Genomic DNA, 26,861 nt, shown 5'->3' with positions numbered 1-26,861 from the left:
CTTCCCTGGTGGAACTCTCGCGGAAATAGTGACGTGTTCACGTTCGGTGGCTCGTTCAGCTAGCTAGGCAGAGCCGGGTAGTGACACAGCGGCCGAGTCAGGTAAGAAAATTTTGCCACGCGGTCCTTTCAGAATAACCGTAGATGCTTGAAATAGACGCAGACCGATTTTGAAATCAGAAATGTATTGTCATTCAGCGAATAAATATGCGGCCAATACACGTTAGTGTGATTTGTAGCTGGTCTAGTTGTCAAGCGTTGGCAGTGTAGCTTGTCGCCGGAAGTGAGTTGTCACTTCCCCAAAGGTGTGTTTGGGATTTGTAGTTCGTTAATTCTTTGAGTATGCGACTCGTGATACAAAGGCTGTGTTATATAAAATATAGCACTTATTTGCTAGGTTTTAAAGTCAACTGTACAGCAGCTGTGGAATTTTAATTGTAATTTTCTTCTTTGATGAGGTGGTAAGGGGTTGAAGAAGCTGCGCTAAAACTACAGAACCCAGGCACGCCGCGATCTGGGCCAAAGTGCAGCATACAATTGGCTAATTCTATGGTTAATTGTGAGCTGATGCTACTTATTGTCAAATAAAATCGCCAATATGTACCATTAATAACAGTTATTGTACTCTGAACGTCGATGTTGGCTATCCGACTTCCACCCCTCCAGTAAAAGCCTATTTTGGTTTAAATTACTTGTTCTATCTCAGTTAGCCTTAGCCTGTGTTAGCTTTGTTCCATGTATACATTGTTCTTACATTTACGTTGAAAGTCCACATCAGTGATGTGTTGTGACGACATCGTCGCAGTGTTTAGTTATTAACGTCATATTGTGTAACTCTTTCACCATTATGATTGCCAAGAGTTAGGTTAAACTAGCAGTCATGATTTTGATCATTTATATCTTAGATGTACTACATTCCAGCAGGCCTACAATTTAGGATTATTGTCATCTTTAATCTTTTTATGCAGTGTGCCAATCTAACAAGTTGTGGGGTATTACATTTTCGCCCCTTCCAGGTGTCTCTGTCTGTGCTTTTCTTTTCCACCTAATAACTAAAGAATTTAAACTATTTCTTGGTGGTGAATTGGGAGAGGTGGTTCCATTTAAAAATTGAGGTTGTACTTCATTCAGCATGTCTGATATGGGCACCATTGGGATTTTTGTTGGAAGTGGCTATCCGTACATAGCCATATTAATAATTTTAAATTCTATTTGTACGTAGCGCAGCCTTGTGGTTTGGGGGTTGTGGTTAAGCTAGTTTAGGAATCTACATATCAATAACTAATACATGTACAAGTACATAGCTTCATAATCACATGACCTATATTGACCAATGAGCAAGATGCTACTTACAAATAGTATTTCACTATATACGAGTAAACATCTTTACGTATGGATACCAACTGCCATTTTTGTTTCTGCGCAATCACTAAAGACTGCTTCAACCGGTTGAAACCGTATCTTTGTAGTATTTTGGGGAAGGCTAGAGGAACTATCATTTTAAAAATGCTGGTCAGTAAGCCACATAAATTTAATGTGGCAGTCTTCCACCAGACAGATACACCATGTACTGTTTTTAATGCACAATTTCCAGACTTGATTATTGCTGCTACTGTGCAATGGCTTTGCATTTTGAAATATTGCGACATCTTGTGTGCGCAATTTAATTTGAGATCTGCAAGGAATAGTTTCTGGTTGCTGCACAATGGAGCAGCACAAAAAGTACCTGTATGAACCACTTTCCTTCTTTTCATAGCAGTTATTTTGGATAAATCAGTGAATAAATGGGCACCTTCTCTGCCCACCATTGCTGTTGTCTTTACTGGGGACTGTTTTGCACCGATTTTCACACCAAACATCATAGTACATTGTGGAAAAACTACGGTGCATTTGTGGAAATGTGAAACCACAGAATAACATAAACCAGCTTGAAATACGAGTGGAGGCATAAGCCATGTTTGGCATTGTTCTTGTTTTTATTTATGAGTCTTTAAAATATTAAGAATTTATTTAAAAAAAAAAAAATTTATGGTCACACAGCAAATTAATGTGACATCTTAAAAATTCCTGTGCTGGTAACAGTATAGGCTAGGACCTGTACAACAAAAATGTAGATGAATGGGTCATGTAGATGAATGGGTGAGTGAGTCTGTTCATAGCTTGTGTACACAATAACTCAAACAGTAAATGCTATTATGTTATAATTCTCCAAATTTAAAGGACAAATAATGGCTATGAAGGTCTCAGATGTTGATGAATGTTTTTGCACCAGATGAATTTAAGAAAAGCAACTTTATTTTGCCTGTATAATGTTGACAAACGTTTCTTCTACCTGCTGCGTGGTTAGTGGAGGTGCCAAACTTCATGTGAGCATCAGATAAGTTAAACTAGCAGCTTCAGGGAGAAATATGATGTCCAGTATGTGAGCAGATATGGGACCGCATATACAACAGAACGGGACAGTAAAACTGAAATTAAATGATTGCTGGGACATGTGCGTCGTTGCAATGATACCAATAATTAAATATGTCTGAACTACAAATTTGTGATACCGGCACTAAACACTGGCAGGTCTGCTACAGACTGGCAGCTTGTCCCTGGTGTACCATGCATCTCATCCACTGACCATTGGGAGAGGCTCCAATGTCATGTCTCCCCTCCCCACCCTAGGTAGACCAGACAGAGTGGGGTGACCGTCTGCTTTGGGCATGCTAATGAAAATACAATAACAACACAACAAGGGCTTGACAAACATACAGAGACAGAAATGTTGCGGTTAAGCAGCCATATCTTTACTGAGTCCAGTTATCATAGCGAACAAAGGGCCAAACAACAAACTAGGAGTAGAGTCGAATCTACACCTTATCAGGTTTTTTTTTTATGTTTGTTTGTTTTTTGACCACATGGTCTCCAATCAGTAGGTATATTCTAGATCTAAACTGTACACAAGATGGTTAAGTTTGGCACTTATGGTAACGCACAGCTATGCCTGCTTGGGATCAGGACGATCACCAAAATTAGAGGTCAAAATTAAGAGAATTGTCCTCTGAATCCTAAAGCATCAGGATGATTTGAGAAGACAACAGACCCATTGCAGAGACAGACAGGCAGACTTAATGGCTTGATTACAGTACAATCATTCTGTTAAGGTGTGCATTTCACCTTCATCTCTAGTGATGACTTTTGCGACATGAAGTAAAAGAAATAGTAAATTCAGTGAAGGTTGATTTATCAGTTTTGCTTATGAACATCAGTTAAGTAGTCTCGAAGTTCCACCTTTCTGTTTTTATAGTTAAATTTTATAGATTAGTGGCTTAATGCTCCCATGAGTATGCAGTGTTAGCCGTGTGTATGCTAGCTAACATTACTTTGCATGTGCAGGTTTAGGCAATATCTCTTTGTATCTTCACTGGCAGAATGTCAGAAGGGGACAGTGCTGGTGAGTCGATCCATGGGAAACCATCTGTAATCACTGTCTTCTTCACACGAGTTGGACAGGTAACAAACACAATGATGACCTTACTGTTTTAGTAATTGAAAAGGAAGTGTTTTAGATATTTGCATTCATATACATCTTAATTTCTTGGCATTTATGCAATTACTGTTGTCTAATCTCCTTTATTTTAGATAATGACATTTCCTGCCAAACCTAAAACTCAAGCAGGTATTAAGCTGTTGGTAATTAAAGACATTACAAAGGAATGTAGTACCATATTTTCTTGTAAAAATATTTTACATATTCTGGAAAATATAGTTATTTCAGGGTGTTTTATTTTAAGAACTTGTTTAACAAAATGTTGCAGAACAGGTGTTGCTGTTATCACACTGTCCATCAAGTTTTCAAAAAGTCTCAAGCCAGATATTAGATTCAAATAAGAGCAGGACACATAATTACACAAACTTTACCGAGGCTGAGTTTTTTTTTTTTTTTTACGCCCCCCCCCAGGTCTATCAGTCATGGCTGGACAAGTCAACGCCATTTTATGCAGTACGATGGGCGGCCACTCTACTACTCACGGCTGTCTACATGATCAGAGTGTACATACTACAGGTAAATATTGGTCAATTCATCTTCCCCATTTACTCTACTGTGTGTGTGTGTGTGTGTGTGTGTGTGTGTGTTTTCGGGGTGGGAAGCAACACATTTTGCATAAACTAGCAGAGAGAGACACAAAAATTGATTTAAAAAAAAAAGTTGGGAATCTTTAGGCACCTCACGATTTTTTTACAATTCAGTTGGCTGTGCTTCGAGAATGGAACTATTATTTGTGCATCTGAACACATCTTTTTTTTTTTTTTTTCCTCTGTACAGGATTTCTTTTTCCTCACCATGTGACTAATTCATGGGTTAAAGTTCTCCATCACCATGACGGATTTCCGTCATTTGTAAAATTTAACCACACATACACGTGTGCACGTGGTGTTATGCGTGGTTTGGGGCCGAAATATGATAGTCTCACTGTCAAAGAAACATCCCATTCTGCAGTAATCAAGCAGCAATGTCTGCATGGACTGCGGAGGAAGGGACTGTGTGAATTTTCCTTCCTCTCCACTCTGTGTACTGCTTACCATGAGCCACGGTCTTTCTCCTCCCTGTTTTCGTGAGAACACTGGCAGACACTCCCCAAGTAGAGCAGGGTGTGGCTTTGCTTTGAAACAATGAAGCATTGATCCGACTCACTGTTTCAATGGTTTGTTGTATTATTTCGCTTTATCTTAATTTTCCCCCACTAAAACCCTAAAGAGCATATGTCTGTGAGTAATATTTACCTTTTTTATATTAAACTGACCTGTTATGGTCTTCTAAAACAGTTGATAGATGTGTTTTAGCATGTCTGTGGCATTTTCAGTGTTAAAGTTAGCATAAAGCTGTTCGCATCTCAGCACAGTTTGTGTGCATTTGTTTTCTGTATAATAAATAATTAATGGCTTAGCATTTGTTGTTGTAAAAGAGTCAAATGTATTACGAATTGTAATATTTTTATTTATATATTAATAATAATAATAATAGCAACAACAACAAAAGTAATAATAACTAATATTGCTACAATACAATTTTTGAGAAACAGCCAAAAAGAACCTGATAAAACAAAACACAAGAGAAAAGGTAAAACCAACTAACAGTGAACATAAATAAATAAATATAGAAATAAATAACTGTTTCCTGTGAACACCTAGTGACTCTTACACCTCCACTTCATGCCTGATTTATTTAAGTTTAATGACAATTTGTTTCGGTCAAACCACATCTAAGCTGTGTTCTTACACAAGGAAAAAAAAATGCAGTACACTGCACATTTGTGTCTTTTTTCATGAAAATAACTTAGAGTTGTTAAGATAGTTGCTGTAGGCATCTAAAAATGCTCATAAACGGGTGAAACCTGATGGAAATCTCTTTGTGGTGTGTCGGTGATGTATGTACGAGGTCTGTTAGAAAAGAATCCGACCTTTTTATTTTTTGCAAAAACTATATGGATTTGAATCGTGTGTTTGCATCAGCCAAGCTTGAACCTTCGTGCGCATGCGTGAGTTTTTTCACGCCTGTAGGTTGCGTCATTCGCCTGTGAGCGCGCCTTGTGGGAGGAGTGGTCCAGCCTCCTCGGCGGATTTTCATTGTCAGGAAATTGGCTGAGCGACTGCCGCTTTACTGCATCAAAATGTTTTCAGAAACTGAGAGACAGCCAGGTTGAAACCATTTGGAAAATTCAGATGGCTTTCGGTGAAGATCTTATGGGGATCACACAGATTAAGGAGCATTACAACCGGATTAAAGACGGCCCACAGCGGCTGAGGGCGTGCCACGCTCCGAGCGGCCTTCGACAGGCTGAAATGACCAGATCATTTCCAAACTGAACGCTGTGTTGATCCGGGACATCGTCTGACAACTACAGAAATGGCAGAAGAGGTGGACATACCACTTTTTCAGCACATTCCACTTTTACAGGAGTTTTTGTCATGGAAAGAGGAGCGGAGGAATTCCCCACGGAGCCGCTAATGGCGCGGGACAAAAGCACCTCCGTGTTGGTCTCACAGGACATGCCCTGACATGCCCAGCTCTTGCACCATTCAGAAGATTCAGACGGCTTTCGGTGGCTTTTCAGTCGTGTGACTATCTGAGAAATTGTGGACGAGCTGGACATGCCACAACATGTCCTGTGAGGCTTCATCACGGCGTTGCTTTTTGTTCTGCGCCATGCGGCTCCATCCCGACGTGCGAATTCCTCCACGCGTCTTTCCATGACAAAACTCCCGTAACAGTGGAATGTGCCGAAAAAGTGGTATGTCCACCTCTTCTGCCATTTCTGTAGTAGTCAGACGACGTCGCGGATCAACACAGCGTTCAGTTTGGAAATGATCTGGTCGTTTCAGCCTGTCGATGGCCGCTCAAAGCGCGGCGTGCCCTCAGCCGCTGTGGGCCGTCTTTAATCCGGTTGTAATGCTCCTTAATCTGTGTGAACCCCATAAGATCTTCACCGAAAGCCATCTGAATTTTCCAAATGGTTTCCACCTGGCTGTGTCTCAGTTTCTGAAAAAATTTTGATGCAGTAAAGCGGCAGTCGCTCAGCCAATTTCCTGACATTAAAAATCCACCGAGGGGGCTGACCACTCCTCCCACAAGGCATGCTCACGGGCGAATGACGCAACCAACAGGTGTGAAAAAACTCACGCATGCGCACAAAGGTTCAAGCTTGGCTGATGCAAGCAAGCATGATTCAAATCCATATCGTTTTTGCAAAAAATAAAAAGGTCAGATTCTTTTCTAACAGACCTCGTATGTGCAAAATAAAACAAAACATTACTCCAGGTATGTTTTTGATGAGAATATAACATTGTAACTTTATTACAAACTGAAATGTTAATGTTGCCTGACAAAGGCCTTTTAATAACTCACTTCAAGAAATAATGGCAAAACTCACATGTAAGTAAAAAAAAAAACAAAAAAATGGTTAATCGATTACTAAAATAATCATTAGTTGCAGCCCTAGTTTGTTTTACGAGTGAGAGCATTTTACCAGTTAAATTTTTGAGTTTCTCAGTGCGCATTCGTTTTCAAAACTGGTGACAGTGTTACTTTGTGCACAGCAGAACAACGTTGTCAGTTGCTTTAGGCCCTAATTTTGTATTTTATTGACTGTACAGCCAGTGACACAGCACCCATTTGGTGCATTCACCGGATTAGAACAGATCAAAATACTACAGAAGACAAAGAATTTTTACTTGACAGTTTGAAGTGAGTTTTCTTTGTTTCAGAGGGCTTCATACCCATTAAAATTCTCTAGAATATACAAAATTTGACATGTTCTTTTAAAAAATTTCTGGGGGAGCATCCCCAGACCCCCCCCATAATCAATAGTGTGTTTTTTACTTCACACTTTGAAGTGACTTTTATTTGTTTCAGAGGGCTTCATACTCATTAAAATTCACCAGAATGTACAAAATTTGACTTGCTGTTTTAAAAATTTCTGGGGGGAGATCCCCCAGACCCCCCATAATCAGTACTTTGTTTTTACTTCACAGAGTGAAGTGAGTTTTATTTGTTTCAGAGGGCTTCATACCTGTTAAAATTCACCAAAATACACAAAATTTGACTTGGTCTTTAAAAAATGTTCTGGGGGGGCACCCCCAGACCCCCCAGAATCAAGACTACACCCCGCCCCCCCACCACCCTTTTATGTACCTTATGTTCAAGTTTTGCATTCTTTTTATACTTTGTCTGTCTCTCCTTAGAGGTTTTTTAGAATAGATTTATATGCTGTATAATGTGTTTATTGTATTTATTGAGGAAAAAAGAGTGTGTGCCCCCACTACGCCACATTTTAGGGAATTGCTGGCATTGATGTTTGCCAGGAAAAAATTTCAGTCGGATGAAAATTTATTGCTTTAACCCATGGACTAATTGTTACTTTTCAAATCAAAGTATTTGTAATGATCCATAATGCAACAGTTCTCCAAATGAGGCCCCTGGACCCCTGGGGGTCCGCGAGCCTAAGCTTGGGGATCCGCAAAATAATTTGTAATAAATTCTTAAAGTTAATAAAAAAGGAGCATAATTACATCTAGGGACCACTGCGCAAATAAAACAAACATATCAAACCAATTACTCCCTACTCCCTATTACCTCTGGGTCGATAAAAAGTCTCATATGATTGACACACCATGTAAATCTGTCACGTGTCGCTATCATGTACCAGTTGCTTTACTCATGAAGCACCTGATGCAGAGCTGCTGCTTAGCATTTCTAGCTGACTACAGTGGACAAATATTTCAGTGCGTCCACTGCATCAAGTGATATTAAATCCAAACCAGCTAAACTGAGAAAATGTGATGAGTTATATTGACTTTGGATTGATTGCGAACAGCAACGGAAGACCAAAATGTGTCATGTGTCTTCAGGTGCTAGCAAATGAAGCCATAAAGCCTGCCAAACTAAAGTGGCATCTCATTACAGAGCACCCAGAGTGCACGGACAAAACAAACTATTTTTTCCATGAAAGGACATATAAAGCAGAAAAGAAATGGTGAACTTGAACACAACTTCAGAAAAAGCACAGAAGGCTTCTTATTTATTGGCTCAATGGATTGTGAAAATACGTGTGTATAAAATAACAAGGGTCAAAATAGTATGTGCATGTGCTAGTTTGTGCACGTATTATTCAAGCGGTGCACGTAATTTTATACTCCACTTGCACTGGTGCAAGTAACTTTATCCAAGTTTTATCAACTATAAGCACCAGTAGAATGAACCAGTAAATGAAATAAATAAGGAAAAAAAACAATTTCCAGTGTGTTGTCTTTGTCTTCCCTATGTTTTATGACTCTCACACACGGAGCGAGTTGCTGTACTCTATTTGTTGTGGAAAGCTGACAAACGTCGCCCAGCAGCGCCTCCCTGGGTTCACAACATCCTCATGAGAAGTTCCCAATTCAGAGAGTTTCATTAATAAACTGCAGCTGCAGGAGCTCCAGTTTGAGGATCTCCTGTCCCATTCGCGCGCGCACATGTAAACTACAGAGCCTTGGAAGTGTCATTGCAAAATGTTTTTTGTATGTGGAGAGAATGTGCGCTCGTTTTATTATATTGTGCGCATGTTTTATTAGGAATGGAAGTGGTCAGGGTATATCATCATGGTTTGGGTACACAAGGACATATAGAGAACTCTGGCTACCCAGCATGGCATCATCTGGAGTTTAAGCACATTAAAAAGGATGCTGAGGGCGAAGCGTCTCCCCATCATGAGGATGACAATTTAGGTCATATCATTTTGAATGAAAGGAAAATGTGTGCACATTTTATTAATTCAAGGGCTCAATTAAAGGAAAACATGCGCACAAATTATCATGGCCAGGAAAAACGTGCACACGTTTTATTAATTTGTGGGCTCAATTAAAGGAAAACGTGCGCACAACTTATCATGGCCAGAAAAAAAAAAATCACTTTAAGTGACCTCTCCCGGGTTCCGTACATTCGCGCGCGTACGTGAAAAAACAACAAAAAAAAAACTGTCTGCCGCCGCTGCTGCTGCTACTCTCCCCAGAGAGGAAGAGTCTGACACATCAGCGGAGGGGTTTTAAGTTTGATATAAGACTGACTTTTGGTTGTGCAAGTAACTTTTTTTTTTTTTTTTTTTTGGTGCATGTAATTTTTTTGTTACTAGCACCAGTGCAAGTAGGTTAAAAAATGTATTTTGACCCCTGATATAATAAAAATATTTATGATAAGGCTTAATAACTAATATTGTTATGATGCTGTTCATTTGTGTGAATAAGGGGAAATAAGTTAAAAAAATGAAAGTCAAAAGTAAGCTTTAAAATGATGTTGAAATTAACTGTTTCATTTGTGCCCATTTTGGTACTTTTCATTTTCCTGAAAGCTTCAAGACCTACAACTTGAAAAATGTTGTGAAGTTAAAATTGTATTTGAGCAAATCACCCTGTGTGTAAAATGATAGAAATGTTACTAAAATTATTCATATTTAATTTGGTTGTATTCATTTCTGTGAAACTAATGTTTTAGATTAGTATTTAGTTTGAAAAGTTTAAAATAAATCATTTTTTTGGCATTTGGGATCACAAATAGTAGTAAAAATATAGTTTAAGTGGCGTGAGGATTATGAGGGGGTCCTTTTTTTTTTTTTTTTTTTGTCTTGTAAGGGGTCTGTGGCCCCAAAAAGTTGAGAACCCCTGCCTTAATGTATTTACTTCTAGTACACTGTTGAAGAACTCAGTCACATTTGCGCCTGTGTAAGTCTCATTCACCAGGGCTGTGAAAACTCAGCGGATCGAAGGAACTCCACGGATTTCATTATGTGTTGTACTCTGTAATTGTGATCGTCACTGAGTTTTTAAAATGCCTATCACAAACCGTTCCTTTTTTTTTACGACATTGTGCAAGTTTTAAAAGTCCGCGGACACTGAACTGTGTGTTAGATGCAAATCTGTGTCCTTGAATCCATGGAATTTCACGGCGGAAAAATGCCACTCAAAGCATAGCTGTACGACGGTTGTCGTAATGCAGGATTGGTTGGTTGCTGCAGCAACGCTAAACGTATGCAATATCAGTCAATCAGTCAATCAATCAATCAATTTTTTTATATAGCGCCAAATCACAACAAACAGTTGCCCCAAGGCGCTTTATATTGTAAGGCAAGGCCATACAATAATTATGTAAAACCCCAACGGTCAAAACGACCCCCTGTGAGCAAGCACTTGGCTACAGTGGGAAGGAAAAACTCCCTTTTAACAGGAAGAAACCTCCAGCAGAACCAGGCTCAGGGAGGGGCAGTCTTCTGCTGGGACTCGTTGGGTCGGAGGGCGAGAACCAGGAAAAAGACATGCTGTGGAGGGGAGCAGAGATCAATCACTAATGATTAAATGCAGAGTGGTGCATACAGAGCAAAAGGAGAAAGAAACAGTGCATCATGGGAACCCCCCAGCAGTCTACGTCTATAGCAGCATAACTAAGGGATGGTTCAGGGTCACCTGATCCAGCCCTAACTATAAGCTTTAGCAAAAAGGAAAGTTTTAAGCCTAATCTTAAAAGTAGAGAGGGTATCTGTCTCCCTGATCTGAATTGGGAGCTGGTTCCACAGGAGAGGAGCCTGAAAGCTGAAGGCTCTGCCTCCCATTCTACTCTTACAAACCCTAGGAACTACAAGTAAGCCTGCAGTCTGAGAGCGAAGCGCTCTATTGGGGTGATATGGTACTACGAGGTCCCTAAGATAAGATGGGACCTGATTATTCAAAACCTTATAAGTAAGAAGAAGAATTTTAAATTCTATTCTAGAATTAACAGGAAGCTAATGAAGAGAGGCCAATATGGGTGAGATATGCTCTCTTCTCCTAGTCCCCGTCAGTACTCTAGCTGCAGCATTTTGAATTAACTGAAGGCTTTTTAGGGAACTTTTAGGACAACCTGATAATAATGAATTACAATAGTCCAGCCTAGAGGAAATAAATGCATGAATTAGTTTTTCAGCATCACTCTGAGACAAGACCTTTCTGATTTTAGAGATATTGCGTAAATGCAAAAAAGCAGTCCTACATATTTGTTTAATATGCGCATTGAATGACATATCCTGATCAAAAATGACTCCAAGATTTCTCACAGTATTACTAGAGGTCAGGGTAATGCCATCCAGAGTAAGGATCTGGTTAGACACCATGTTTCTAAGATTTGTGGGGTCAAGTACAATAACTTCAGTTTTATCTGAGTTTAAAAGCAGGAAATTAGAGGTCATCCATGTCTTTATGTCTGTAAGACAATCCTGCAGTTTAGCTAATTGGTGTGTGTCCTCTGGCTTCATGGATAGATAAAGCTGGGTATCATCTGCGTAACAATGAAAATTTAAGCAATACCGTCTAATAATACTACCTAAGGGAAGCATGTATAAAGTGAATACAATTGGTCCTAGCACAGAACCTTGTGGAACTCCATAATTAACTTTAGTCTGTGAAGAAGATTCCCCATTTACATGAACAAATTGTAATCTATTAGACAAATATGATTCAAACCACCGCAGCGCAGTGCCTTTAATACCTATGGCATGCTCTAATCTCTGTAATAAAATTTTATGGTCAACAGTATCAAAAGCAGCACTGAGGTCTAACAGAACAAGCACAGAGATGAGTCCACTGTCCGAGGCCATAAGAAGATCATTTGTAACCTTCACTAATGCTGTTTCTGTACTATGATGAATTCTAAAACCTGACTGAAACTCTTCAAATAGACCATTCCTCTGCAGATGATCAGTTAGCTGTTTTACAACTACCCTTTCAAGAATTTTTGAGAGAAAAGGAAGGTTGGAGATTGGCCTATAATTAGCTAAGATAGCTGGGTCAAGTGATGGCTTTTTAAGTAATGGTTTAATTACTGCCACCTTAAAAGCCTGTGGTACATAGCCAACTAACAAAGATAGATTGATCATATTTAAGATCGAAGCATTAAATAATGGTAGGACTTCCTTGAGCAGCCTGGTAGGAATGGGGTCTAATAAACATGTTGATGGTTTGGCTGCTTTCAGTGATGCCGGTATTTGGTTAGACTCTTTCTCTCCGATTGTTCTGTCTGAGTTATTTTCATTAGTTACTTCATCCAAACCATCAACATGTTTACAAATGGTTTTCAACACGGAGGTGTTTTTCTTGTCGCGGCGCACACAGATTCAACGAGTTGTCACGGAAACGACTGCGAATTTGCGCGCACGTCTTTCATTACAAAATGTCCTTAAACAGTGGAATGTCCGCATAAAGTCCTCATGCCGGCCTCTTCTGAATCTTCTCTGTAGTCTCACGACGTCCTGGGTGAATTAAGCCTTAAATTAGGATGTTTTCAGGTCAAACAGGCCGACAACGGCGCCTGGAAGCTCTGCGCGACGTCCCGCTCCGTGGGAAGTCCTTACAGCGACAGAAACACCCCATAATCTCTCATCAGCCGTTAAACTTTTCACCGAAAACCAGCTAAATTTCTCGAATAGTGTCCACTCGGATATTCCTCACAGGTCCAGAAAAAATTTTGATAAAGCAATGCGCGCCGTCTCGAGCAGCGTGTGAAACAGGAATTCAGCCGAGAGGGCTGAACCACATCTCACTCAAGGCCTGCCCACAGGGAAATGACGTCACCGACACGCGTGAAAAAACTCACGCATGCGCACGAGGGTTCAAGCATGATTGGTGTAATCGCACGTCATTCAAATCCATATAGTTAAAAAAAAATGTCGGTTTCTTATCTAATAGACCTTGTACCTTAAGTCTTTTCAGTCTTCATGAATTCTATGTAGGTTAATTGTTCTGAGTTAATGCATGATTTTGTTCACAATTAAAAGGAAATCATTCCAGGACCTACTTCCACATCATATTCTGTTATTTCAACATGATCATTGACTGTTTAAATAAAAGATTAAATCTAGGATCATTTAAATATGCACTTCTTTTGAGATTTCTTCTTCCAGGAGATGCTGAAAATGTAAATGGACTGCATTTATATAGCGCTTTTCCGTCTGTATCAGATGCTCAAAGCACTTTACAATTATGCCTCACATTCATCCCGATGTCAGGATGCTGCCATACAAGGTGCTCACTACACACCGGGAGCAATAGGGGATTAAAGGCCTTGCCCAAGGGCCTTTAGTGATTTTCCAACCAGGCGGGGATTTGAACCCATGATCTTCTGGACTCAAACCCAACACCTTAACCACTAGACCATCACCTCCCCAAATGTGTCATTAGATACAAAATTTATTTGGTTTCTGGGGCTCCATGGGTCAGACCCGGCGCCACGAGGGGCGACGCCCCCTCACATCATCAACCTCGCCCCCTCGGATATGAGAGTTATCAAAAATAAAAAGAAAAAGAAATACTGGAAAATATAGCGCCTCGCAGTTTCGCGGATTTTTTTAGTCCAATTTTGCATGCTTTTTTTTTTGTTTTTTTTGCTCTTTTTTTTTTTTTACAGCGCATTGTGCTCTGTGTCGTCATCAAGCAGGCCGGTGTTCTGTCGCGATGACGGGACACCTGTTGCGGCACCGCGAAGGGAGAGCACGCGCATTGTGTTCTGCGTGTCTCTTTTTAAGAATCTTCTCGCCCAGAAGAAAAAAGAGCGCCAACAACTACCCATAACTGTGTTCTTCACTCGGAAAAAGACACCTGCAGTGAGGTGCGAGTGGAAAAAGGCGTGACAGTGGCGCGGAGCCAGGACGAAGAGGCGCGATCAGAGGAACTGTGAAATACTTGTGAATCACTATTAATAATTTATATGTCCAACCTCGTAGGTTGATCGTTAAAATTAAATTTGTTAGTTCTAAAAGCCATCATAATTATTTATAGGAAAACGTTCTATTTTTATTTCTCTTTGGGCCTGAAAACAGGTTGGTCTTATTTTCTACTAAGGTTTGAACTTTGAGAGTGTTTACACACGAGAGAAAAGTGAGAAAATGTTAATGCCTGTTTGAGAAAAGTGTGTAGTGAGGGGTTTTACAGCCTTAAAATGTCTATAATAATTGTAAAAAATAACGCTGACACGGATTTCGCCTGTTGCGGGCTATTTTTAGAATGTAACTCCCACGATAAACGAGGGACCACTGTACATCTACATGAAAGGTTTATGTGGGATTAATCTACTGTGTCGTTTCTCAGATCAGTTGTTGGTTTGGTTTTGTGGTATGCAGGAGATCACTTGACCGAGGGGCTATATGTTCAAATAATAATTAAAAAATGCTGAAATCACTCTTTACTGTCAGTCTCTTACAACAGTGTAGCCTAAATACACGAGCTTTCTAGGAGTGCACCCAATTCATTACGCACGCTCAGAGGCAGGTACCCTCCGGTGCACACTTTTTTTGGGGGGGGGGCGACCCCGCCCCCTGTGATAAACTCATCGCCCCCTTAATATTTTTTTTTCTGGCGCCGGGCCGGCCATGGGTGCTCGACCCCCTGCAAATTTTCCTCGGATTTCACAATTTTCATTTCACAGCCCTGCATTTACTGATTGTAAAACCCAGGGGAGAACATGTAAACTCCACACAGAAAGGGCAGGAAGTGATCCCATGACCTTCTTGCTGTGAGGCATTAGTGCTAACCACTAAGCCACCGTGCCACATTAAACAACAGTCTGCTGTCAGCTGAGCCTTTAACTTGCTTACAGATGGTGAGGATTTTTTTTAAGATTTTGAAGTTCTTGTCCAGTGGTATGTCACTGACAGTGTATCTGAAAAGTATTCACAGTGCTTTAATATTTATGTTACAGCCTTATTCCAAAATGAATTTAATTTATTTTCTTCTTCTAAATTCTACACACAATACCCCTTAATGACAATGTGAAATTTAGATTTTTGCAAATTTATTAAACATAATAAATCACATGTACATAATTCACAGCCTTTGCCATGAAGCTCAGAATTGAGCTCAGGTGCATCCTTTTTCCACTAATCATCCTTGAGATGTTTCTACAGCTTAATTGGAGTCCACCTGGGGTAAATTCAGTAAATTGGACTAGATTTGGAAAAGCAAACACTTGTCTACATATAAGGTCCCACAGTCAGAGCACAAACCAAGCATGAAGTCAAAGGAATTGTCTGTAGACCTCTGAGACAGGGAGGTGACCAAGAACCCAATGGTCACTGTCAGAACGTCAGCATTCCTCTGTGGAGAAAGGAGAACTTTCCAGTAAGCGGACAGACGGAAGCCACTCCTTTAGTAAAAGGCATATGGCAGCCCGCCTGGAGTTTGCCAAAAGGCACCTGAAGGACTCTCAGACCAGGAGAAACAAAATTCTCTGGTCTGATGAGACAAAGATTCAACTCTTTGGCGTGCATCATGTTTGGAGGAAACCAGGCACCATCCCTACAGTGAAGCATGGTGGTGGCAACATTATGCTGTGGGGATGTTTTTCAGCAGCAGGAACTGGGAGACTAGTCAGGATTGAGGGAAAGATGAATGCAGCAATGTACAGAGACATCCTGAATGAAAACCTGCTCCAGAGCGCTGTTGACCTCAGACTGGGGCGATGGTTCATCTTTCAGCAGGACAATAACCCTAAGCACACAGCCAAGATATCAAAGGAGTGGCTTTTGGACAACTCTGTGAATGTCCTTGAGTGGCCCAGCCAGAGCCCAGACCTGAATCTAACTGAACATCTCTGGAGAGATCTGAAAATGTCTGCGCACCGACGCTCCCCATCCAACCTGATGGAGCTTGAGAGGTGCTGCAAAGAGGAATGGACCAAACTGCCCAAAGATAGGTGTACCAAGCTTGTGGCATCATATTCAAGAAGACTTGAGGCTGGAATTGCTGCCAAAGGTGCAGCAATAAAGTATTGAGCAAAGGCTGTGAATGCTTATCGACGTGTGATTTCTTAGGTTTTTGTTTTTAATAAATTTGCAAAGATTTAAAAAAAAAAAAACTTCTTTCATGTTGCTATGGGGTGTTGTGAGTAGAGTTTTGAAAGAAAAAATGAATTTACTACATTTTGGAATAAGGCTATAACATAACAAAATGTGGAAAAAGTGAAGCACTATGAATACTTTTTGGATCCACTGGATAATCAAACTCTAACGCAATGCTAAAATACCCTTGGCTGTATGAGCGTAGTCTTTATAATTTGCAGTTGCTGGTATCAGAGTGCAAGGTGTGTGTGTGTGTCCGCACGTCTGTCTCAATGTGCCGAAAAAGTGCTGATGTCCACGTCGTCTTCAATTTCTGTGGGAGTCAGACGATGTCCCGGATCAACACAGCGTTCAGTTTGGAAATGAATGGCACATTCCACTGTTACTGGAGTTTTTGTCATGGAAAGAGGAGCGGAGAAATGCGAGCGTCGGGACGGAGCCACATGGCACAAAGCAATGCCATGATGAAGCCTCACAGGACATGTTCTGGCATGTCCAGGTCATCCACAATTTCTCGGATAGTCACACGACTGAAAAGTCACCGAAAGCCGTCTGAAAGCCGTCCTGTGAGACCAACACGGAGGTGCTTTTGTCCGCGCCATGAGCGGCTCCGTGGCGCATCCCTCCGCTTCTCTTTCCATGACAAAAGCTCCTGTAACAGTGGAATGTGCCGAAAAAGTGCTGATGTCCACGTCTTCTGCCTTTTCTGTGAAAGTCAGGCGACGTCCCGGATCAACAGAGCCTTCACTTTGGAAATGATCTGATTGTTTCAGCATGTCGATCGGCGCTCGGAGTGCGCCACGCTCTCAGACACTGTGGGCGGTCTTTAAACCGGCTGGAGCACTCCTTAATCTGTGTAATCCCCATAAAATCGTCCCTGAAAGCCATCTGAATTTTCCGAATGGTGTCCACCTGGAGATCTCTCACAGTTTCTGGAAAAATTTGATGCAGCAAAGCTCCAAATTGTTCAGACATTTATTTGCATTAAAAATCCAACAAGAGGGGTGGACCACTGCTCACACAAAGCCTGCTCACAGGCGAATGACGAAACCGACAGGTGTGAAAAAACTCACGCATGCGCACGAAGGTTCAAGCTTGGCTGATGCAATCACACGTGATTCAAATCCATATGCTTTTTGCAAAAAATAAAAAGGTCAGATAGTTTTCTAACAGACCTCGTATATGAAAAACATGTTAGATTTCCACAGAAACACAGCAGTTTGGACGTAGATTCTGCCATGTTGAATTAGCAGCCAGAGAGAGACCATCCAGTGACAGCATTTGCTGTTTCGCAGTTGTGAATCTCGTGCCGTCTCACTGTACATGACTTACGCGAGAAGTCGATTTCAGCAGAGTTCCGGTTTAGGGCACAGTGTAAACGCACTTGAAGTATGGACAACAAGACAACATCGGGGTACAGCAGAAGTCCATCACAGGTGGGCAGTCCATCACCTCTTCTCAATAACTCTCTCAACTTGGGAGAACGTGTCATCATCATAATTTGTCATGAACTCGATGAATTGATGCCATCCACGTCCTCGTTAGTCATTGTTTACATGCGCTGTGAGACACTGGAACACTGCTGGCACCGCACTGCATTCTCGGAAGAGCAGGGGGCCATCAGGGGCATTATGGAAAACGTTAAAGTACCGAATTATTGATATTTGTGAATTGATGGACCGACTTTCCATGCCTGCATTGAAAAATTAGTTTGTTTGCTTTTTCTCCCCAAACATTTGTGTTGTACTGTACGTTTGTCTGCTCTTGTCCCCTGATTTTGATAGCTTGTTTGTTTTTTCCTTTTGTTTTTTCCTTGTCAGAATTTGTCTGCCCAAAATTTACTTTTTAAAATCAGTATGTTGTTGTAGAGCAGTGGTTCATAACCTTTTATATTTAAAGGCCCTCCTACTTTTTTTTTTATTTTAAGAAGCATGTATGTTTAATGTGTTTCATGTGCTGATTTTCAGGGTTGGTATATAGTAACATATGCTTTGGGAATCTATCATCTCAACCTCTTCATCGCTTTTCTATCGCCAAAAGTGGATCCTTCACTGCTTGACGAAGGCAAGTGCCATGTTTTCTGATGTAATCATGTTGACTGTTTGTTGTTTTTTTTGTTGTTTTTTTTCCTTTGTGGTTTATCACAGTTACGATTTTCAGTTCATTTGTTAATGTTTACAAGTAATCATTTAGGCTTTACAATGGGGGAAAGTGTTTAGCGCTCCGTTCTAGTCTCCCAGAACTCAAACTAACATCTTCAAATTGTTTCCTGTCAACTGTCAAAATTTAAAGATTTCAGTTTGCGGTTACAGCGTGACCCTATGTTCATTTTAAAACCACTGCACATCCAACAGGCTTTTGCTTTTGTTCTTTTACATCACAAACAAGCATACAAATTGATCAAGTGATAAATTGTTCTGTGTGGGTGACACAAATTCTTAAAGCTGGAAATTTGTCACATCTCGGAATTTGGTCTTTGTTGTAACATCTCGGGAAACAAAATGTCACAGTTGTGGCCACACTGGCAAATGTTGTTTTTTAACTCCATAAATTAACAAAGTTAGTTGTAAATAAACTCTTCAAGTGTGTCATTCATAAAATGTAAAGTAGACATAAAGTGTACTGTATCTGTTGTCCGTGCGATGTTTTGATGTAACCCGTCTCACCTGCAGATGAGGGCCCGTGCCTCCCAACCAAGCAGAACGAGGAGTTCCGCCCTTTCATCAGGAGGTTGCCTGAATTCAAATTCTGGTGAGAGCTGTGTTTGGACCTAGTCACCCATGACGCTCATTCAGAGTGATTGCAAATGATTCTCGTTCACGTGACCTGCTGTGTGGGCTGACGTTGAGTCATGTCATGCTCAGTTATAGGGAGATAAAAATAAAACCTAGTTTAGTTTTTGTGTTTTGAGTCTGAACCTTGGACTGTGTATAAAAATATAGTTCTTTAATGGTTAATACACATTGAGTTCAGGGTAAATGTTGGTGTTACAAGTCGATGGTGATGGACTTGCACTTGCTTCTAAAACGGGAGCTTCCTGCTTGAAGGCCTCTGCCTGTTCTCAGGAGAATGTGAAGTTGCGTCAAAAAAGACATCCTGCGTAGAACTTTTGCAGGTCCATACTGTGTCTGCTGAGTTGACCTCAAGGAGAGAAAAACAAAAAGAAGAAGCCGAAAGAGCTTACTTATTAAACATGTTAAAACAAGTTAAACATGGCCTGACGTTTGTTTATGCAAACTCTGTGTCTACTGCAGCAGGAAGTGTGAAAAGTGGTGAGGTCACTGTGCGGCTGCTATTTGCCTGCTACATAAATAGAAAAGGTGTGGTTTCTTTTTTCATGTTTGATCACTGCACTGTCAAAAACGCTGGTGTTATTTAGTTTAAGTTTAGATGTTCTCAAGACGTGATGATGCAGTTGTCCAGCTGTGAGCTTGTTCACGTTTGTTATATCGCGCAGGCAGTTCATGGCTATGAATAAAGTTGCAGCTGAAGGTGTTGCAGGATATTTTCACTGGAGTAATGTCTTTTTTTTTCTTCTTCTTCTTCTTCTTCTTTCCAGGCATTCAGCAACAAAAGGCATCGTCATTGCCATGATTTGCACATTCTTCGATGCCTTCAACGTGCCAGTCTTCTGGCCTATACTTGTAATGTACTTCATCATGCTCTTCTGCATTACCATGAAGAGGCAGATCAAGGTAAAAAAAACAAAAAAACAAAGAAGCATCAAGTAGATTTAACAAAACTATAATGGAAACTGGATTCAAAATCTGTTCTGTTGCTAAAGCTGAAACGTGCTTATGTGCACATGCATCTGAGGACTTGGGCATCAAACAGGAACTCAAGAACATTTTACCACAGCATGAATGAAAAGCGTTCACATCCTTTTGCTTTTACATATTGTTTTATGACGGTAAGAAAATAAGATGTTTATACAGTGCATTTAAATGTTAACTTTCACCTCAAAGTTTAAAAAAAACTCAAGTTTAAAAATCTATCCAATAATTTAAATTATGTAATACAAAATACTGGATTCCATCAGCTCTTGCACAGTCTAACATAAAATAATTTCATTGTAACATTTAGTTGGGGAGGGAGTTGATACAAAAACAAAAAAAAAAACCTTGCTGTTTGGATTTCAGTTACTGTATATTCTGGACTATATGTCACGCCAGAGTATTAGTTGTACTGTAAAAAAGATTTTTTTTTTTAAACATTACAGGTAGCTCACTGTACATCTGGAAAGTATTCACAGCCCTTATCCACATTTTATGTTCCAGCCTTATACCAAAATACATGAAATTAATTTTTCTCATCAAAATTCTACACACAATACCCATAATGATGATGTGAAAAAGTTTAGGTTTTTGGCAATTTATTAAAAATAAAAAAAAATAAGAAATCACATGTACGTAAGTATTCACAGCCTTTGCCATGAAGCTAAAAATTGAGCTCAAGTGTCTCCTGTTTCTACTGATCATCCTTGAGATGTTTCTACAGCTTAATTGGAGTCCACCTGGGGTAAATTCAGTTGATTGGACATGATTTGGAAAAGCACACACCTGTCTACATATAAGGTCCCACAGTTGTCAGTGCATGTCAGAGCACAAACCAAGCATGAAGTCAAAGGAATTGACTGTGGACCTCCAAGACAGGATTGTCTCGAGGCACAAATCTGGGGAAGGATACAGAATCATTGTTGCTGCTTTGAAGGTCCCAGTGATCACAGTGGCCCCCATCATTCATAAATGGAAGACGTTCAGATCCACCAGGACTCTTCCTAGAGCTGGCCACCCATCTAAACTGAGCGATTGAGGGAGAAGAGCTTTAGTCAGGGAGGTGACCAAGAACCCGATGGCCACTCTGTCAGAGCTCCAGCATTCCTCTGTCGAGAGAGAAGAACCTTCCAGAAGGACAACCATCTCTGCAGCAATCCACCAATCAGGCCTGTATGGTAGAGTGGCCAGACAGAAGCCACTCCTTAGTAAAAGGCACATGGCAGCCCACCTGGAGTTTGACAAAAGACACCTGAATGACTCTCAGACCATGAGAAACAAAATTCTCTGTTCTGATGAGAGAAAGATTGAACTCTTTGGTGTGAATGCCAGATGCCATGTTTGGAGGAAACCAGGCACCATCCCTACAGTGAAGCACGGTGGTGGCTGCATCATGCTGTGGGGATGTTTTTCAGCAGCAGGAACTGGGAGACTAGTCAGGATTGAGGTAAAGATAAATGCACCAATGTACAGAGACATCCTGGATGAAAATCTGCTCCAGAGCGCTCTTGACCTCAGACTGGGATGATGGTTCATCTTTCAGCAGCACAATGACCCTAAGCACACAGCCAAGATATCAAAGGAGTGTCCCACAAAGTGTAAACAGGTTTGGTCTTGAGTAGTGTGAATGTTATTCCCTTTCTTTATTAAACAGTGTGGTCTTTCAGTTTGAGAGCATGATTTATTAATTTCACTCATTCTCGAAGACCCAGGACGTCCTTCTCATTCAGTTCATCATCTTCTTGTTTCACGGTGGTTGGCATCCAGCTTAATGTTGCATTGCTGCCACCTTCTGCTCCAGAATGTGGATCAAACAGTACCTCATTCAGATCACTATACAGGAGCAGCTTCTCACATGTAGACGGTGCCATCCTATGGCTGTAGATAATAGTGCAACATTTTTTGACCAAACAAATAAACAAACAAATTATTAAAAAAAAAAAAAGACTTGTAGTCCTGAAATACAGTAACTCTATCATTAAGCAGGGTTTTTCCACATAAAATTCAAACTGGGGGTCTTTGGACCCCATCTGAGGTCGCGTTTAAGTACTGATTTATATTGATCCCATTACTAATCTGGGAGTCGCAAGTCTCTTCATTATCCTGAATCTTTTTGTTGCTACGTGCTGTTAACAGCAGTCGAGACATATAAGCCTAAATGATCATGCTTTGCTCGCCACTCTCCTTTTAAGCTTTTACCAACCGTGGTGTTTTTAACTTGAGACTGTGTGACTATACTCTCTCCCAGCCTAGAGATAATGCCGTGTCTACAGTATTGAAGTTGATAGCTATGTAGATCCCTTTCAGTGATATGGATTCATAGCTTCGTTTGATTGACAGTCACATCAGTTCTTTTCCGTGGATTAACGCTTGATCAACTTTGCCACTGGGAAAACACTGCTAATCGTCCATGCTCTAGTTGTGTTTGTTAGCTGAGCTGGAAATTATTTAGTAGGGCACTGCAGTCTCGTTTGAACTCTGGTGTGATATCGTGGGATTTGACCACTTATGGGGACCTGCACTGTGTTGTGCAATATATACACAGCATAACTTCACACAGAAAAATGGTGTACTGTTTTGTTTTTGGCTGCAGTCAGCGAAGCAGGCGTGAAAAGTGTTTTGTTTCCCCCCCCCGGTTCTCAGTGGAGAAGGGAAGACAAGGCAGATGGGGGATGTCTGCAAAACCACCTCGACATGTTTGAGCTCCGGGTCAGAAACAAACCGCAACACAAGTCCACTTTCCACCGCATCCTCACTTTTGTTTGCATTTTGACTTTGTTTGCATGTAATTGCCAAAGACTCAGAGAAAATGCTGTGTTTTTTCCCCAAAAGTAGAGAAATTACGTCATATATGTCATATTTTACCCCTTTAGCGCCCGCTCTCAAATGAGACTGTGGTGCCCAATTCCTGGCCTCACAGTGGGTGTAGCTGCTTACGGTCTGTAGTTCAGAGTTACAGTTTTTTTTCTGGAGTATGAGTTGCACCTGCTTTAAAAAAAAAAAAATTGCACCTGCTTAAAAAAAAAAAAAAAAAAAAGACCCTAAGGACGAAAAACCCATATGTAAATCACACTGGACTATAAGCGGCACCTTTTTTCTGTATTATCAGCTCATTAATTTGGGATTTTTGTGCATTTTATTATTGGAGTTTCTTTTGTTTAGTGCTTTGATTCCTGGGAAAGTTCTTATAGATAGTCGTCATTATTATTATTTTAGTTTTAACAAACAAGATTTTTCAGTATATAAGTCACAGGACCTCCCAAACTAGTATTTAAATATATAAAAACCCCACATACTCTGGAAAATATTGGAATTTTTTGTTGTGTTGTCTGTGTTTTGCCAGATTTCTTTTTCTTCACAAGACTTTGGAGATAAAATGAGCCATTTTTGTGCTGCGCTATGCATGCCTTCAGTCGGTGAAAATGAGTAAAATCTGAAATTAAGCCTTTGCTTCTAATCAGTTTTGTTTAGTACTGAAAAATTTCTTGTACCGAAATACATTTACATATTCATTCATTCAAATTCATTGTTCTTCTGTTTCTTCTTCTTCCTTTCCAGCATATGATCAAGTACAGATACCTGCCCTTCACACACGGGAAGAAGACATACAAAGGCAAGGAAGACACAGGGAAAGCTTTTGCTAGTTAAAAACTTCGAGTTGGCCTCTTGCCGTCATTTTGAAATATCACTCGTAGTTTGGGGGGTTTGACACGGGTTCGAGTTGTGGGTTTGTTTGTTTTTTGTGTTTTCCTTTTTCTTCAGTGGGGAAATGACATGAGAACATAAAAATAAGTTTGGATCCATGGTTGAGTCACGTTAGCCTGGAAACATTGCCTTTGTCTCGTAAAGAGCCTTGGATCCTCACTTTAGGACTTCGTTCAGTAACGGCCAAACTGAGCGCTGCCTTTTGCCTTTCTAACCCTGGGGGGGATAATTACCAATGAATGGACTAGGAATCACACATTTAGGGAGGGGATGGGGGAGTGAAATGTCTTTAGTAATTTTTTTTTTTCTTTTTTCTTCCCTCTCCCCAACGATGGTGATTTGTGTTCCACTTTGTCTCACAAGTGGATAAAATCTCCAAACATTTGATTCATATATCCGAATCTGTTTGTTTGTAAGAAGTTGTACATTGAATGTCAGTTGTATTTCTAGAAGAACATCGTTCAGTCTGGAAAATTAAGGGAAAACAGTCATCCACAAACTGATTACTTTCATCATTTTTGATGAATTTGTGCTGCTGCTGTTCTGGCTTATCATTTTTCTTTTTTTGTGTGTGTGATTGCAGAAATGGTCGTCATTCGTCACATTTCACTTGAACATGCATTTGTCACAGGCACAACGAACGCTAGTTTCTTCCCTCATTTGTTAATGTTGACATGCTCTTGTGGCCCAAAGGACACTGAAAATCCACCCAAAACTGATGTAATTAAAAAAAAATTGTAAATGAGATGCTATCTTGGTTGAAAAGGACAGATCTGAAATAGACCCAATACCCATCGGAACATTGAAAACTCATTCAAATTATAAAGCCTGTTAGCCCACCAGTTTTTAGGATGAAGCTGAAGGAATTTTACAGAATTTTTAAAATAAATAAAAAAAATAGTGTTTGATGCCAAGATAATGTAGTCATATTTGTCTGTTGGCTGGTCAAAATTGTGTACTGCGCTAATTTTGGTGCTTCTGTCATCATTTGAACAAAGTATACTGGAAACAAGGAACAAATCAAAAAATATTTGACCCAAAGAGAGAGACTGAGAGGACACCAGTGTGATGAGACAGAACTACACTCACCGGCCACTTTATTAGGTACACATTGTTAGTATGGGGTTGGACCCCTTTTTGCCTTCAACACTGTCTTAATTCTTTGTGGCATAGATTCAGTAAGGTGTTGGAAACATTCCTCAGATTTTGGTCCATTCTGACATGATGGCATCACAAACCATTCAACCATTCTGCCCATTCTGACATCAACAAGGCATTTTGTCCACACAGCTGCCACTCACTGGATATCTTCTCCTTGTCAGACCATTCTCTGTAAACCCTAAAGATGGTTGTGTGTGAAAATCCCAGTAGATCAGCAGTTTCTGAAATACACCAGCGCATCTGGCACTGATTAGCTTATTTGTGTTAACAAGCAGTTGAACAGGTGTACCTAATAAAGTGGCCGGTGAGTGTATTTTGTCTCTGTTGTATAGTTTAAAACATGTAAATAAAATTATGATTCGCAGCTTGGTTCTCACTGGTTAACCAGCCTGTCCACCAACGTTGACATTTACTGCTCCTCCTCTGTTCTTTAGACTCACTGCAGGTTTTTAACCCATGTTCTTGTTTCCGTGTTCGGTTGACTGCTGTAGATGTGGCACAGCTCGGCCTTAAAAACACTCGGGAATTAAGTAATGATGATTAACAGCAGTTTTAAATTGTGGCATCCTGTTAGCGACGAGCTGTAACGTCGGACTGACTATCAAAAGCTGCTTACATCATTCTCTTACCTCAACCAGTCTTGGATCGAGCCCCCTTCTCATCATTTGGGCCTCAGTCCAGTTCTGACATTGTTTGCTTCAGACCAGGTTTTCAAAGTTTGGATTCACAGGCACCAGAACAGGACCCGTCCCGGGTAGACTGAAATCCTGACTCTGATCCTGGGTTGGGTCTCGGTTCCCAGGAGCTAAGTGGACCTATGAAGATGAGCACTTCTCAGCATTAATTAAAGAAAGAAAAAGGCAGTTGTCCATTGATAATCTGATTCTCAAAGGCGGAGTAAAAAACTCCCTCATGAATGTGATTCTTAATAATTTAACTGCATAAGTCAAGTGACGTGTGACGAACTCGACTCCTTTAGTCTGCAGTTTCTTTCTGCTTTCATGCCTTTATAGAGTTTGATGGATGGGGGGGGGGGGGGGGGGTGTTCCTGAGCCCCCATCTAAACCAGATCTGCTGAGAAATTAGATTATTTTTGTCACAATGGAAAGTCCTTTTTTAATTTATTTTGTTATTTTATGTTTCTTTTTGTAGTAACTCCAAATTGGGAATTATTAAAAAAAATAATCTCCCAAGTCTGCTTCCAGCTTTCAGATACGGTTTGAAAAAGCTAAAAAAACAAACAAACCGTTTATTCTGAGATTGTTTTGAGGCAGTTGACCCTTATTTGACCCCTGGTGACCTTTCCCTTTTGACACATTTTCCTGCTGTTGTCCTCCTTTATATCCTGTTTACTTCAGAAGTGTGTTGTCATAGTCATTCCAAACAAAATGTTGTTCTCTTTCTTTTGCAGAGAAAACAGCTTTTATTGTAACAAATGGATGAAGTGGGTGACGATCATTCTTTTCCAAAAACCCCTTTTTTCCCATTTTTGTCAGTATCCTGATGGGGTTTTTTTTCCCCATAATTAAACACAGATCAGCGCTGCAGTGAGTGATAATTTTCCTGTAAAGTTCATATTTTGAAGGGTTGGATGGAGCATTTGTACATTTATATGCATATTTTATTTTTTTTTTTTTGAGGATGTTTTTTTTTTTCTCTTTAATGTTTCCAAGTGTTTGAATCCATTTCATTTAAAATTGATGAAAGCAGAAATGATTAATTGGGTTCTAATTAAACATGTTTCTCATTGGTTGCATGTGATTGTTTTCTTGTGCAACAACTATAATCGCAAATCTAATTTTAATAACTTAAATGTAATTTTTCACTCAAACTGCTATTAAAGA

The 26,861-nt window shown here is 40.2% G+C and overlaps 1 protein-coding gene across 2 annotated transcripts; it reads left to right on the top strand.

The window, feature by feature from the left end:
- Positions 1 to 26,861, top strand: rer1 (retention in endoplasmic reticulum sorting receptor 1). Of its 2 annotated transcripts, XM_034173178.1 has the most exons (8): positions 1 to 101; positions 3,416 to 3,497; positions 3,946 to 4,050; positions 18,346 to 18,442; positions 19,051 to 19,129; positions 19,938 to 20,073; positions 23,710 to 23,764; positions 26,429 to 26,861. In XM_034173178.1, the coding sequence occupies exons 2-8, from the start codon at positions 3,417 to 3,419 to the stop codon at positions 26,458 to 26,460; spliced, it is 585 nt and encodes a 194-aa protein (XP_034029069.1). In that variant the 5' UTR covers positions 1 to 101; position 3,416; the 3' UTR covers positions 26,461 to 26,861. The 2 variants fall into 2 exon arrangements, with proteins under 2 accessions (XP_034029069.1, XP_034029068.1); XM_034173177.1 differs by lacking the exon at positions 26,429 to 26,861 and having other exon boundaries at positions 23,710 to 24,582.

This window comes from Thalassophryne amazonica, chromosome 6 (assembly GCF_902500255.1).
Source record: "Thalassophryne amazonica chromosome 6, fThaAma1.1, whole genome shotgun sequence".
NCBI lineage: Eukaryota > Metazoa > Chordata > Actinopteri > Batrachoidiformes > Batrachoididae > Thalassophryne > Thalassophryne amazonica.
This window is presented reverse-complemented; position numbering and strand designations above follow the sequence as displayed.